Genomic DNA, 16035 nt, shown 5'->3' on the forward strand with positions numbered 1-16035 from the left:
CAACAACAACGACTAAAACAACAGTGACAACAAAAGATCACTTTTAATGACTACTTGGAACATTTTCACACCTCCATTCCATTGTTTCTTCAATGTTAGTTACATCTTCAAAGAGAAAAACGTAAGGTACCTAGAGCTGACTGTAGCAGCAGAAATCCTTTGAATAGACCTTTCTCACTATTTCATGATTACAAGCTTCAAGACTTGTAAGAAAAAAAATATATATAAAAAAATATACATATACTGTATATATATAAAGCATGCAGGGTTTTCACAAAGATAAGGCAGGACTTTGATCTTGCTCGGAAATGAGGAATAAGTGTGTGTGTGTGTGTGTGTGTGTTTTAAGACATGCATAAGTGTTCATGTCAATGAGTAGGATGATGGAATGGAAGGAAATGGAGAGAAATGAGTCGCTGATTAAACAGCAACACAGATTATACAGAAAACACTAAAACTCTCTCTTCCTGTTAGATGACATTGTAGAAATTATATTTTAGACAGAATATATTTTCAGTCAAAATCCAACTCAACCTCATGGCTTCACTCGTGAGGCCGCTAGGTAACACAGGTTGTCTGAGCCTGCTTTGAGATACTGGATACACTGGAGAGACAAGGGAGAGAAAGAGCCACTTTGATCCACTTGAGAGCGTACTCTATCAGTGCTAATGTCTGGTTGATAATGCATACGGCACCCATCTAGTTTACAACCTCAGTGGAGCATTTGAAGTAATCTGATAATGCTGGGAACGAATGAATGCAAGGGCGCTCTCGGCTCTGAGAACGTAATCTTATTTTCTGCTTTTTTCACTGTCAAATGTTCTCCCATCTTATCTGATCGGCTTCTAATTGTCAAGACTCTCGTAACCTTGGAGCTATAAGAGGAGTGACTATAGAGCAACGTTTAACAATATGGATTTCTGACATGCACAAATGCATCATGGTGTTATGGTTTTAAGACGAAACCTAAGAATGTTTTTTTTTTTGTTTCTTGGCTTCACACTGCAAACTGCTAGTTAAACTAAAACACTGCCCATCCATCATTATATCCATTCGTTCTCAGAGACACGGGGGAAAACATGAACAAAAATGCCTCAGTATTCAAACCCAGAGCATTCTTGCTGCTAGGTAACGGTGCTGACTCCTGCAACACCACGCCACCCATATCGGTTTAAGCAGTAGTGCTGTATGACACAGTTGCAGCCAAATGACAACAGCATGCTTGCCATAGAAGCAAACTGGGGTCAAACTGGACACACCTGATGGTCTGGAGCACTGGATTGTCTCCAGTTTGGTCTAGTTGTTAGTACAGGCTTCCACAAAGTTCTTACATCTTACATTTTCCAAAAGTAAGAAAGAAACATAAACTATTCATTGTCTTTCACTCCTGAGCACCAGGGTGGAAGTCAGGGTGGAGTATCCCACCATGCTGATATTCAACTTCTATTATAGCTCCTGACGGGCTCCTTGGTGGTTAGAAAACAGATGTGCATCAGGTTTCGACTTTGATTTGATTAGACTTCCTTATCTGCTGGCAGCGGGCAGGAAAGGGGCCTGGTGACGGCCAGAGATCCACCGCCCAACGGCAGCAAGGCTTCATGTTGGAAACAGAAGTCCTCAGATGAAAAATAGTAAGTGTAGGCTGCCAACCCTGATCAGTGTGAGATCCCTTCTCCGTGAGAGAGTGGGTGTGCGCGTCCGAGGGAGGCGCGCAGCTCTTCACTGGCACCTGATGCGCACACATCAGATCCACTCACAGCAATCAACAGATGCGTACGAGTGAATCAACCACGCCATTCTTTTTCTTTTCTTTTTTTCTTTTTTTTTTGCGCATAAGGGCGCTCAGCTTCTGCAGTTTCTGACCGAATATTTCCAACCACTGCGCCTTTTCGCTTGTGCGTAAATGTGTAGCGCGCTACGCATCCGCCAATTTCAACTTTGCATAATACGCACGTTATTAATTCGCGTCCTTTTAATGCGTTAAAGTCAGGGAGACGCCACGATCGCGGTGCGTCTTCGTCAAGTCGTGCTGGCATCGGCAATGTGGTCTAGTTTTCTGGTTGCGTGGAAACTAAGCGGCTGCTATGAGAGGACCCTGAACTGTAAGGGCAATTCCAGCGGCTAGCAAAGCCTCTCGGCACAAGTTGATCGAGCTGCAAGAGGAGCAGATGGAAACGGGGGAAAAAACACGGACGGAACCGCGTTCTGGGAGCGCCGTGATCTGCTGGATCCTACTGCTGGACACTTACGAAGCAACGCGTCATGAAAAAGAGGGGGAAAGCGGTAAAGACTAAGTATGTTGCAAATCTGTTTTTCTTTCTCATGTTTCACAATTTCTTATTCATAGCACAGCAATTCTTAACCAGTTTTAACGCAGGTTTACTAATGGGATTGGTGCTTCAACAAACACAAGGATGCGCTTACTAAAACGGGATGAATGACAAACTTAACACAATAAGGACGCGACGATTTAATCTCCTATCTGCAGTTCATATTCCACCGCATGCATGTTTGTTAAAAATTGATTTTAAGCTGATGCTTACATTGTTAGACCTGCTCATTTTAAATTTCCTCATTTGTGCCGCCATATATGTAAACTAAAATACAGTTTATCCGCTTTGGTAAGTAATAAAGTTTGTGTCCAGTATATATCAAAACTGATCAGTTAATTTGAATTTTAATTATAAACACTCTATATTTTATGTCTATCTAAATGACATAAAATAGAAAGTTGGATACCCTTTTCTAAGAGTGGGCTTATACTTAATTTTCCTCTTTATTACAACAATATAATTATGTAGGGGAATAAATGGCATTTCAGGTGTGGTGGATATCTGCCAGGCAGGTTCTTGCATTAAAGAACAAACAGCTTCGCTTATTCATGATTAGCTGTGAGTTAGAAATCTGATGTGAGCAGAGTTGAAAGCATTGAAATGGGATTACAGATGCATTAAAAGTCTGTGTTTCAATTTAAAGATGTCAAGGATGCTTTGATATTACCGTTTCTCCCTTTTTTTTTTTTTTGTCTTGCAAGCCCTCCTAACCTATGTCAGAAAAATGCATCGTCATAACAAATCTGGATTAAATTTAATGCCTCTTATTTTTTGGGTTTGAGTTCCACTGCTGCTTGGAAATGAGTGCTCCTGAAATAATTGGTGCCAGAGAGTCATTAGTTCCCCACTGACAGCAGTAAATTTATGAAGTGAGAGGCTGACCTTTTCAGAGCAATGCATTTGGTGTAAATTAAAACGTGGAGACTTATTTACTGCTGAGTAGGAAATGAGTTGTAGACCACTGATGCAGATTAAGAGGCCTATTGATTGATTGCTTTTATTTTCTGCAGGATTGCAGCATATTCTTATGGAAACAATCATAAAAATCTTGCGCCTCATCCAACACCCTCTTTCTACACCTCTGTCTTTCCTCTCCCATTTACTGGTATCCTTTCCCTGCTAGCTGTCTTCCTTGGCCATCCCTGTGCACCTCCTTCCTTGATATTTCATTGTTGTCAACCGCTGCCCACGGTGTTGTGCTATACTTGCTTCATCCCTTCTTTCTCTCACAACATGAGCCGGTATGTTCTGTTTCCTTTCTTGCCCACATGGTTTCTCTTCCACCAGCCTTTGACTTCTGCTCTCCCCATTATCTCCTGGCAAAATACCAGGTTGGCATACTATTTGATGTGGAAAGTATAGCCTTTAGAATAGCATAATGTCACCCATTTTAGTTGAGGCAGGCCTTTCTTTTCTGAGCGCTCAATTGTACTTACTCTCTCATACACCCTGCTGATAAAAATGCAAGGAAAACTTTTATTCTCAATGATGATTTCTGGATAAACTTCTCATGTCAGGGGAAGGTAGAATGCAGGTTCCTAAAAGCTTCATCTGTGCTTTGTTCCAGTGCATCAGCCTCCATCTACCCTAATGGCTCATTATTGGAGTTTTCAGGCAGGCATCTCTTAAAGCAGCAGAACACAATGAGCATTATGAGCCGTGCTTCGCAGAAAAAAATCATCTGTCTCCCTTCACACACACGCATATACACCACTGCTGCTGCCACGCTCCATCCTCTACCCCCCTGCGTCATGTGATACGTAGAAGTACTTTGAGATCGATTTCATTTTTTAATCTTGGTAAGTGGATCTTGCTCAGTTTCCAACCATTTGGATTGAATAAAGAAGTCTGGTTGAACTCTTTCTGTCTCAAAGAAGGCAGGTCATCTCATTGTCTGTTTTGTTGGCCTTGGTGCTGTTTATAACATTAACATTTACCTCAACAGAAGGATTGGGTGACCACCACTGATGCTAACTGACTTAAGGAGTTTTTCCTTAAGAGGATTAGTAATAGGATAGGAGGTGATCAGCTATTAATGAAGTGTGTTAAGATGGGTACGCTTGCTATTTTCAAAGGCTAACATACAAAATAGAATGTAAAAGACATGCAGTCAAGCTTTTACCATTGTTTTATTTGCTGCTCAGGCTAAAGGAACTTATGGACTAGTGATATGACGGGCACTAATCAGGGAAACTTAACACATTTACTAAAAATGGTTTCATCCTGACTTCATGATGAACCTGTCAAAACTGGAAATTTAGAAGAAGAATCTACAACTCCAATGGAGTTGGTGTTAACAGAACACTTTGTTCCTTACGATTTCTCATCACTATGTTAATGTCAGTGTGTGTGTACTGAAATAGCCTGACTGCACGGCAGGGATGTCAATTATGAAAGAGGCACAGTGACACCAAAGTATTTTGGGTGCTAGTTTATTGTGCTGGGAATGTTTGATCGCTTCTGGAAATACAACAGAAGAGTAACTGTTCATGGCCAGCAAGACACTGGAGTGTGTGTGTGTGTGTGTGTGTGTGTGTGTGTGTGTGTGTGTGTGTGTGTGTGTGTGTGTCTGTGCACAGCTTTTCCACTTCCCTCTCACTGCAATTAGATTATGATATTTCCCCACATTTCTTTTTTAAACAGTACAGTGGACTTAAAAGAAGCGATCGTCCATGTTTTCCATGACAGACGGTTTTCACAGCACCATCAGCTGTTGTGTTGTTGCACACAGGTCGTGATAGACAATGGCTATGTCAGCATGATGTCATTGCTTTATGTCAAATTAAGTAATACCACCTAATTCATTGAGTTTAGAAACCTGAATTTGGAATCACACGATCGTCTGTGTTTTATCGACAAAAACATGATTTTCTACGTTTTACTCAGATATAAAAAAAATGTCATCCATTTAGGCAGGTAAATCTGCATCATCACTCTGTTATCATTCTGTGACACGAAACATATTTCTTAACTAAATATCTCCTCCGTTTAACTTCCTGTTGTTTTCATGTCATAGGTGCAGCAGGTATCAGGGAGGTTGATGATTTCTGCTCCAGCGCCCAGGTAACGTGGAGCATGTCTGCATCCCATGATGTCTCTACCTGCAGACTGGCTGCTGCGCCACTCAGTGGTCATGTGTTTGCTGCTTCACAGCCTGGTGCTGATGACCTTCTGCTTCCACCACGCCGCTACCAGCTGCTCTAAGAGCTGCTACTGCTCTGAGAATGAGAGTGGCGAAAAGACGGTTCGCTGTAGCAACCTGAAGCTCACTGAGATCCCCCCGGACATCCCTAACGACACACGACGTGTCTACTTGGATTTCAACCTCTTGACCAAGATCCCTTCAAATGCTTTCACAGGTTTGCCCAATCTGGTTGAACTGGATCTATCTCATAATGCCTTAAACCAGTTAGAGCCAGGTGCATTCAGAGGCCTGGGCTTCTCACTGCAGTTCTTAGACCTTTCTTCAAACAAGTTGGTAAGGTTTAACCCTGAGTCCTTTGAAGGCCTGCGGGCTCGGACCAACCTAACAAACAACCCATGGCATTGTGACTGCAACCTGCAGATGGCCCTGACCCGGGTGGACCTGGAGCCAGCGTCGCTGACGGGCATCGTGTGCCAGACCTCCGATCCTGAAGAAACAGGAGTTCAAGGACTTGCCTTCTTGTTGGCACCACACATTGACCTGTGCGTGGTGATGAAGAGGACTACAGATGTGGCCATGCTGGTCGTCATGTTTGGCTGGTTCACCATGGTCATCTCCTACCTGGTTTACTATGTCAGGGCCAATCAGGAGGACGCCCGTCGACACTTGGAGTATCTCAAGTCTTTGCCAAGGGGACAGGGCAAGTCGGAGGAGTCTTCCACAATTAGTACGGTAGTATAGGTCTGATGGAACCACACATGGGGCAGTGGTAACCCAAACTAAATAGGATGGAACTCCATCAGGCTCAGATGGGGGTTTTTTTCCTGGCTGTACACCCGAGGAGGGAAAGAACACATTGGTCTGCAGAGGGAAACCAGGCCGGTGCGACCAAGTACCGGTGAATAATTCATCTTTTAGTGACCCGCTAGTTTTTCTTGGCTGAGCTGATGGTCCATCTGTGCGCAAGGAAAGAAAAATCTGCAGCATTTTTTGCAATTTCCAAATATGGAATACAAATGGGATTTACTCACTGGTGCGTGCACCTTGATGCACTACCTTCGCATACAAACAATTCAGGAAGTGTCTTTGGATGGAGATATGATATAACAGGCAACAAACAGTACGGGGAACTCCTTGTACAACTGTTCCATATGAAAACTCTTGTGGCTTTCATTGTTATATTACCTGTAAAATTATGTTTTCCATTTAAAATGTTCTTGGAATTTGTCTTACTGAACCTTTGCTGCCAAGGAGGTTATGTTTTCATCTCTGTTTGTCTGTGTTCATTAACAGAATATCTCAAAATGTCATGAAGAGATACCAGGGTCTTTTTCTGGATGTAAGATGTGTTTTGCCAGAGATACTGTGTGTACTCTTCTTCTCGTTCTGCTTTGTTTTTAATAAAAGCCACTGCACCAATCCACACTGAGGAGACCTGCAAACCTCCGAGCTGCCTTTTTATGTTCAGAGCGTTTGACAGGAAAGCCCTGCTAGCTTGCTCTCATAATCAGTGGGATCCCTTAATGGCCTGTATAGCACAGCACTCCTCTGCAGTGCACAGAAAGAGACCCACTTTTTTTTCATCCACCATTAACCTGATATGTTTGTCCTCGTCAGCCTATTGAACGACTTTATTACATGTAGGGATGTACGATGCTGTGGGCATGTGAGTAGGGAACAGAACAATACATAGGAAACAATGGTATGCTTTTTAATGCCTGCCTGGTACGTCAAACACAATGCAACTTTGGAGCTATCCCTCTGTACAATACAATATGTAGACATGCCAATATTTATTCATGTTGTCTAATTTTAAGAAAAGGTTGGTTTAAGAAGAGGAGGCTCAGACTGTACTATATGAAATAGAAAGAGAGGGAGAAAGAGACTAAAAGATGACAAGTTTTTTAATATTCTGGTAGAAAAAGACCTTTAGTCAACATTCATTATTTTCACCTCTTCACCCACAATGACCAACTGAACCCAGAGAGGTCAATCATGATCCCACTTGGTTATCTAGACAGAGCCTATTAGTCTGGACTGTTTCCATTCTGTCATGCTGTTAAGGAGCACCCAGGGACTCTCGGGGAGCCACATTGTCTGATGCGGTCACTCTTGTCGTTTTTCCAAATAGCATTTATGGGGCCGTGACCCACTAGCCCATTTGAGAGTGATGTTGTGGACATGACTCCAGTTTCACCAGACGCTGGTAAAGAGGAAGATGCATTGAGGTCTCTTCTAATCAAACCATCAATACAAACTGAACCACAGGAACATAAGTGTATTTGAGCAGTAATCTTATTTAATCTACCTCAGACTGTGGTCTAAAATATGCTCTTCCACGGAAGGACATGGAACCCAGTGCAGACCGGAACAACCCGATTTGATGATAAGGATGATAGAGTAAGAATTTCCTTGTGTCAAATACACAGACGCTTACAGACCTGAAAATCACTTATGGTGACGGTAAAAACAGTTGAGCAGAAGTCTGGGAATGCACCCGTTATCTTGTGCAACCCAATTTTTGAGGAGAAATTAAGGGGGGGGGGCACAAGGGATTATCACAGACAGGATGATAAATACAGCTTCTCAGGAGAATACGTGAAATATGTAGCTACAACCAGAAAGTTTAACTTTGCATTAGCTTAAAGTACAGACGGGAAACTGTCATGACAAGCAAAACCAACCTACCAGCTCCTTTAAAGTTTAGCTTTTAATAAATCATATAGTGTGGGCATAATATATAAAACAAATGGACACAACATGATGATTATCAGAATACTGAGACTTTTGTGAATGTCCAATTATTTGTAAATGGATGAAATCAAACAGAAAAATAATGCAAGAAAATTTCAATTTAGCTTTCACTAAAGTCTTATGCTTCACACCTGTCACTGAAAATTGCTCTGGACCTGCCAAGATTTAAAATTCTTCTCTCAATCTATTAGAATAATTATCCTCTCTATAATTTAAAAAAAATCTTACTTTATTTTTAAATTGGGATCAATGCACTTTAAGATTTCTTGAGAAGTAAAATAATCTTGTCACATGGACGGATCATTTTTTTGAGTTGCTTCCTCTTCATTCGGTGTCTTGTTTTTTGTTGCTGCTCTATTTGCTATTTTACAGAAGACAAATATTGACCTTGATAAAATTTAATGGAAAAATAACCTTCCATGATGAGGAGATTCAAAAATACTGAAAAATAAATGTTAATCCTCGCTTGCTGACATTTCCCGATACCACACACACACACACACACACACACACACACACACACACACACACACACACACACACACACACACACACACACACACACACACACACACACACACACACACACACACACACACGCACACACACACACACAGTGAAGGAAGGCTCCTCACTGTAGGCACTAGACTTTAGACTAGGAATAAGTATGACCATATTTTTTATACAGCTAATGTTTGTGAGCACATATTCCTTTGTTGGCCTGTCTGTACTGCAGGTGTGTGCTGGTAATGTAACACCTTTGTTACCCGGCACACATAAATGTTGCTGAGGTTAATTTAAATTTCAGGTCAGCTCAGTTTGCCTCGCCTGCTACCTTAGACACGTTACACTGGTGTGAGCATTACAACTGCTGGGTAATGGGACACAAAGTGGGGGATAAGGTGACCAACCAATCCCTCAGAGCATGGCCCTGTTTGGGGTTAGATTGCAACTGAAAATGTTTCCAAACTCCAAGATAGCACAGGGACAACTGATTTCCTGTTTTGGCCCAAAAAAGGTAAGTGACACCTAAGATGCTGTACCTGAAGAGAATGACAAGAACATCCTTGGTTTGTTTTGTGACAGTCTAAGGGCAGTTTCAAGGTCCCGTCTCAATTTGGCATGACAGCACCCCCTGTTGTGGAACCTGTGCAAGTGAAAGGAAAAGAAATTGCACTTTTTAATCTTATTTTTTTAATGAAAATATTAAATATGCATTTGTGCATGTGAAAAATGTACTTGATCACATGGTATGGGACAGAAACATAGAAACCAAGCACAGAGATGAATAGCAAAAGCTATTCTTTATAATAACTGGGCATGTACAGGCAGGGATAAACCACTAGTAGGTGCTGGGGACAGAAATGAACTGAAAGCATGAAGCCACACTGTGTGGAACTATTTCCTCTGGAGTCGCAGAAAACAACCATCCCTACAAAAAAAGTAATTCCCAGGTTTACCATGAGTTAATATTAAAGGTGCTCAACTAGAACTGACATGGGGTCAGTTTAAAAACCTGAATCTTAAAGTCAGTGAAAATGCAAGACTTTATATAGTGAAAACAAGAAATACATAAATTATTTACATATTATATGTATATTGTGGTTGTTCTCACTTTATGTATGTTATTTTCTTACTTTATTACAAAATAACATAACTTTAAAAATTAATTAAATTAAAATTAAGGACTATCCATCCATTTTCTCATCACAGCTTTATCCGTTGTTGCGGGTCACAGGGAGCTGGAGCCTATCCCAGCTGACTTAGCTGGGATAGGCGTAAGGTGGGGGAAACTCCGGGCGCGACGCCACTGCACCGCGGAGCCCCACAGACACAGACAAACATGCACGCACATACTCACATACTACGGGCAATTTAGGACCGACAATTCACCTTAAGTGTGTCATTCTATAATGTAAATTATATTAAAATGTTGTACTTCAATGTACAAAGGCTTATTAATTTAGCCACTGCTCAGTAAATAGATATTACACCCACAAATGATTGATAATTGGCAGATTAATGATAAGTTTAATGGAAATATTTTATGGGCATAGATATATATGATCAAAATGACCCTGAATTGAGTAGAATCTAGTGCAACATAAATATGAAGTGGGGTAAGATCTATGTAATAACATGCCCCCAGGGCATCATCTCTTGTGAAATCCATTAAAAACAGGAACAACAGCGACGCATTGGTATTCATTGCAGGAATGATGATCCAACAAATTTGGCTGATGAAAGTATCTTAACATCTGAGTCAGATTTTTTTGAAGTCACAAGTCGAGGCATGTTTAAGAATCATTTTTATACTTGTCTGAACGTCCTGCCTCAGAGGTAGGACCAGATTTTCTTTTGCTCAGCTTTATAACGTATCCTCCAGTCTGAGCCAAAACACATATTTAGCAATTTCTCCCTTTGATCATTTCCCAAGATGAAGAACAGGTACAGGACATTTACCATGTGAATCACGTGGTAATGAAATCCTAGTGAGTCAGAGGTACCAGATTTATCATGTGGCTACAACAACTTGCTTTGGATCTGTTCTTTGAATATTATTTAAAACTTTCCTGACTTTGAAAGCCTACACTGAGCTCAACTGATGCCAGCTCATTCAGATCAGATACCTTTAGCACAAAACAATTAAAAGATTTTTGTTGAACCACAGACTGTGGTGAATTAACGATATATGTCTTAAGCAGGAAAGATGATGTGGAAAACTTTTCCGGAAATTAGGAGTGTTCTCAGGATCCAGGATTAAGCTGTAGCGTTTCATGGGCTGTATTTTTTAAATAAAATAATACAGAAATAGAATAATTATAAAAATACAATACAAGAAAAAACACAAATTAATCAAAAACTCAGTCATCCAGAGAAATTTTTAAGTAAAGATTCCTAAAGTCTCCTCATAAAAATGAACTGTGTGGACTGACCTCTCCATCCTCCTCAGACCTCCCCTAACCTCTGACCCCTAGACCTAATCTTTACCCTCTCACCCAGCACTCCCTTTCAAGCATTCTTGATCAAAGCAAACAGTCCAAGTGACACCTAATGTCATTTCGTTATCTGCTAATCTCTCATTCATAACTAAAACCAACTCTTTCTGAGTGTCTTTATAATGAACCTAATTCCACTCAGTCACGTTTGTGTTTTCAAGTCATCTCATTGATCCGTCTGAGTAATTCAGCACAAATATCTCAAAAACATATCAGAGTGGGGGCTTGACTGCTAAACCTTACTGCCTCTTTCCTTGTATTCCACCTTTAAAACCCTTTTCCATACATCCACTATATTCTCTCCAGAGTCACCTATGGGTCACCTTTACATGCCTGCAGCGTCATGTATCTGTCAGGTATGTGTGCAGCAGTCATGTATGTGTTCACGGTATAAAAAGGCAGGACATGCTGGTGCAACCTTTCTCTCTCTCTCTCTCTCGAGCTTTTCTAAAGGTAAGCCGACGTCATTGTTCCAGTGCTACAACCAAACAGCGCTTCCAGCACAGTTGCTGAAAGGGCCACAGAGCGAGGCATCAGCATCAGTGAATAATGCCCTCCTTTCATGTGCAGGACTGATTGGTGATCAGACCAGTGTGGATTTCAGGGATCAAATTTGACGGCTTCACTTCACAGCCTATCAAGCATGCCAGATGTAACACGGCCAGACTGACTGTTCAAGGGGCCCTAGTGTCAGAGAATGAAGAAAACCGATCTCCTACAACATCGGCAAAAGGCTGACCGATAAGGTGATTACATAACTCTGACCACAATGGGATACAGTATGGCTGGAGCTTGCTGTTCCTAAATGACAATTTAATGGATAAATAAATGACTGATAGGTTATTCTATTCACTTTCTCTGAGTCAGGTGTGAGATCGATATCACTGTGTGCCCACAGCTTAAATTAGCATAGCATGAGGACTGGAAGCAGGGAATAATTTGTATAGATTTCATTAATTTACTTGGTTTATCTGATTTGTTAAGCTTCACAATAAGAAAGTAGACTTTTTCTGATGGTGTGAATATTTTAGAGATAGTGGCATTACTTTTTTTTGGCAAGAATCAACTGATATAACGTCTTTGTGAAAGGAGCGGCTTCACTGTTTAAAGCCTTCTTGATAATATTTGTTGCCTTAGTAACTGAATGCACTTTGAATTTTGAGAGATTTGTAAATGAGATTCAAACACAATGTGGAGTGTAACCTCACAGCTGAGTTGTGTTTCACATACACATAATTCCACCAGATGGTACAGTCGTCATCTGTCAAACCTTGTAGGTCTGTCTTTACAGTGCCAAATACCAGGTAGTACATAAAGTGTGGTAAACTGATGAAAAAGAAAAAAAGAGCCAAAATTAAAACTCATCCAAAATACTCCTGTTTGAATTTTGTCAGTGAAATGCACATTATTGTGAATGATTACTGTAAATGTGAGTGATTTATATTCAACAAGTCTTTCTGTTTTACATGTCAGAGGTGACGCAAAAGTGAAAAGTTGCTTTTCGGCCAAGCTTCAGGGTTCCCCCTATAACACATGTCTGCGGTCTTAGACGTGAAAAAATAAAACAAAAAGTTTCTTCAAAAAATCCTACATTTCAGATAATAGTGTGATTGAGGCATTTCACCGTATTCCATTTTCAAGTCTTTATTTTGTGTGTGACATTGAGATTGACACAACTGAACATACAGATAGTTGAATTATTGTGTCTTTAAAGACCAGAAATAAATTCCAGTTCCCAGATAAAAGGCTTGTATTGTGTTACTTTGGACTTTAAAAATCTAACTGTGGAATATTTTTTTTCCCTTAAATGACCATTTTCTTCTTTCCATTTACTTCTCTTTATTGTCTTTATCCTCCTGGTATAGTTTCATTCTTCTAATCTGTAATCACTGGTATTTTTTCATTGATTTAACGGTTTATATTTTTACACATGATGTGTTTCGTTAATTTGTCATTTTGTCAGAAAATCTTAGACCCACATTGTGAAATTAATGAGCTGGAAACCAAATAGTGTGCTAAACTGTAGTCATTGAAAAAGCCATGACATCACTGTCACTTCCACATTTTAATATAAGCAGCTTTCTTTTTTAAAAAAAATCAGAGGGCTTTGAGTAAAAAATATGTAAATTTCAAAGGGAAACCTCAATTCTCTCATCATCAGATGAGCAAAAGATGGGAAATCCCACAGCGTGGTCCTACTATATATATATGACTATAAGTCCAAGACAAATCATGGGTCGCGTTCACTTGGGGTCGATACTAATAGACATTCCTCAACAGTGGCCATGAACATCGTGATTGGTGAGTAGTAGTGAGGTAATGCTTATGAAATGTTGCTTCCTCTTTGCTGATCGGACCCAGACGCAGCAGAGCCTCTGAGGGGAGACGCACACTCCGGACGGCACCGACCGGGATCTTTATTATTACTAGAGAAAAAGTTCCTCTCAGAGCAGTTGGACCTTTTCTAATGAGTAACTATAAATTTTGATATAAATGACATAATTTTGATTTAGTCAGCTCAGTCTGTCACAGTGGTGAGGCTTTATTAGTGTAGTTACTTTTGGCGTGGGGTTTCACGTTACAGTGACTCTAAAACTCACGCAGGGATTTATTTACTCCGTGGAGGGACATGCCCGGCGCTGCAGCAGAGGAGAGAGCCGGGCTTTGTTCTGTTTATTGTCCTCCCACCCGACACACACACACGCACACACACACACGCACACACACACACACATACACAGACACACACTTGATGCTTCCCCAGTGACATTCTGATTTTTCTCCACCGCGCAGTCTTCGCCATTCCCTGCTACATGGCTTCGCTCGCCCGAAGCGCGCCAGTGCCGCAGAGGAGCGCACTTGTTGAGGATCCGGAATTCGTGGACATCGTGCAGATCAGTAACAGTTTAACCACGAAGATCCTGATGTCCATTCCCGACGCGCACGACTCATCCATCCGTTCCAAGGTAACAGCAGATGCGTCCTGGTGGCGCCTTGTTAGGTTTGGGTTTGATTGTGAGGAGCGGAGCTGTGGTTGAGTCTGAAATGCGTTTATTTGTTGCTCATCCATCAGTTATGCAGCAGAATACACCAGAAACTGTGTGTGATTAGTTTCAGGCCTGTTCTGCTTCTTGTAGCTGTCATCAAACCGATCTGAAATTAGAAGCACTAACGAAACTTAAAGCGACCATCAGGGTTGACGTCCAGGTTTTATTCATGCGCACTAACGCATTTTTAAGTTCAAAGTTCAAAGCCTCCAAAAGGAAAGGGAACACTTGAGTCTAAATTTATTACAACTGAATAATAACCTAATACATAATGAACATTTTAGACCTTTATTCTTTGTGAGTTGCTGATGATAATGGAGTTGATGTTTAAAAACATGAACTTTGACAATGTAAAACTTTTAGCCAAGGGTTTTCTGGCTGCTACTACTATTGTTGCATCAAGTTTTTTTTTTTTCTTCTTTCATTTTGGAAATAAATGGGCCTTCATGAGGGTTTCAAGGAAATGTGTTCTTCCTGTTGCATGCCAAACTGGAATCTATCCGTAACATCTGTGTGCTATCTCTCTGACACAGGCCCTGCAGCTCAACTCCCCAGAAAATAGCAAATTTGAGCAGATTGCACTTGAAATTGGTATCCACTCTGCTCCTCAACTCAGAGCCGTGTCGGAAAGCTTCTCTCTGGTAAGCATTGTCTCTGGAAGTAATTCTGTAATTACAACAAGGGGTAAAAAACAGATAGCATGACCAGCTTGTTGTTTTTGTGTGTTTCCTTACTAGGAGGCCTGTTTGAGAAGCATGTGTGAGGGTCTCCAGCTGCACCAGGCCTTACTGAAATCTGTCACCCCTCGCCTGCAGAATGGAGACAAGGTGAAGGATTTACTGCCTGACATCAGAGATCTGGTCATTCAGATCAATAAGGTGGGAGAATACTTCTACGTCACAGTTGTTCTCAGGTCATTTTTAGGCACATTTTATTAATTTGTTTTCTTTACAGATGCTGAAAATGGTCCAAGGAGAAGCTCTGGTTCAACCCACACCGACCCCTATGACCTTAAATCTACCAGGAGACTATGAGGTTCAGATCGCAGCCCACCTGACACTGGTGCAGCTCCAGTCCTTCGGGCAGGACATGGTTCGCGTCCTCAGGAACCTGGTTCCAAACGATGAGGAGACACAGAGCTGACCAACAAGAGCTGTAAAATAACTGCTTTTTGCACATGTCCAAAATGCCTGATAACCTGCCATTTTTATTCTAGTGTTTATTTATTTATGTTGAAATATTTATTTATATATTTGTATGTACATGAATATATTTATTTAATTAAATGTAGAATATTTATGTAGGAAATTTATTTTTGATAGTAACACGTTGCATCCCTCTTTTCTCTTTTTGGTGAGATCTGAGGTAACTTTAATACAAGTGGACTGACCTCTGAACACACTTGACTAAGACATTATTACACAATAACTACAAATGAAATCACACTCGTCTGACAAAAATGTTTACATTTCAGTCGTACACACAATATACAACATTTTCCACAAGTTTAATGAAAGTGTCAATGACAGTTTAAATATTTCAGAATGCAACTTGACTATTTGACAACAGTCTGCGCTCACAGAGACAGAATGTTTGACAGTCATTATAGTGGTTTGGGGTTCATTACATTAATACATTCTACAGAATGACATTAATAACTGTTGTATGGATAAACTTCTATTTTCTGATTCAATAAAAAAATGCTTTGCTTAAGTCCATGGTTTCTTTTTGTCATGTTGTGGTGAAAAATCCTGTCA

The 16035-nt window shown here is 40.7% G+C and overlaps 2 protein-coding genes across 5 annotated transcripts; both read left to right on the plus strand.

Moving 5' to 3' along the window:
* The first annotated feature begins 1854 nt into the window (after positions 1-1854).
* Positions 1855-6883, plus strand: lrrc3ca (leucine rich repeat containing 3Ca). Of its 3 annotated transcripts, XM_068305248.1 has the most exons (3): positions 1855-2294; positions 5350-5396; positions 5487-6883. In XM_068305248.1, the coding sequence occupies exons 2-3, from the start codon at positions 5374-5376 to the stop codon at positions 6217-6219; spliced, it is 756 nt and encodes a 251-aa protein (XP_068161349.1). In that variant the 5' UTR covers positions 1855-2294; positions 5350-5373; the 3' UTR covers positions 6220-6883. The 3 variants fall into 3 exon arrangements, with proteins under 3 accessions (XP_068161349.1, XP_068161347.1, XP_068161348.1); XM_068305246.1 differs by having other exon boundaries at positions 5350-6883; XM_068305247.1 differs by lacking the exon at positions 1855-2294 and adding an exon at positions 3964-4132 and having other exon boundaries at positions 5350-6883.
* A 6551-nt stretch (positions 6884-13434) lies between these two features.
* On the plus strand, positions 13435-15991 carry csf3a (colony stimulating factor 3 (granulocyte) a). Of its 2 annotated transcripts, none has more exons than XM_068305249.1 (5): positions 13435-13532; positions 14025-14197; positions 14812-14919; positions 15016-15156; positions 15233-15991. In XM_068305249.1, exons 1-5 carry the CDS (start codon positions 13517-13519, stop codon positions 15419-15421), a joined length of 627 nt encoding a protein of 208 aa, XP_068161350.1. In that variant the 5' UTR covers positions 13435-13516; the 3' UTR covers positions 15422-15991. The 2 variants fall into 2 exon arrangements, with proteins under 2 accessions (XP_068161350.1, XP_068161351.1); XM_068305250.1 differs by lacking the exon at positions 13435-13532 and adding an exon at positions 13566-13702.
* Positions 15992-16035: the final 44 nt, after the last annotated feature.

This window comes from Antennarius striatus, chromosome 21 (assembly GCF_040054535.1).
Source record: "Antennarius striatus isolate MH-2024 chromosome 21, ASM4005453v1, whole genome shotgun sequence".
Taxonomy (NCBI): Eukaryota; Metazoa; Chordata; class Actinopteri; order Lophiiformes; family Antennariidae; genus Antennarius; species Antennarius striatus.

Coding starts and splice junctions, on each gene's coding strand:
- lrrc3ca (XM_068305246.1), top strand. CDS start 5,422: ATGATGTCTCTACCTGCAGACTGGCTGCTGCGCCACTCAGTGGTCATG.
- csf3a (XM_068305249.1), top strand. Junction 14,198..14,811: donor ACTCATCCATCCGTTCCAAG/GTAACAGCAGAT, acceptor TCTCTGACACAG/GCCCTGCAGCTCAACTCCCC. Junction 14,920..15,015: donor TGTCGGAAAGCTTCTCTCTG/GTAAGCATTGTC, acceptor TTTCCTTACTAG/GAGGCCTGTTTGAGAAGCAT.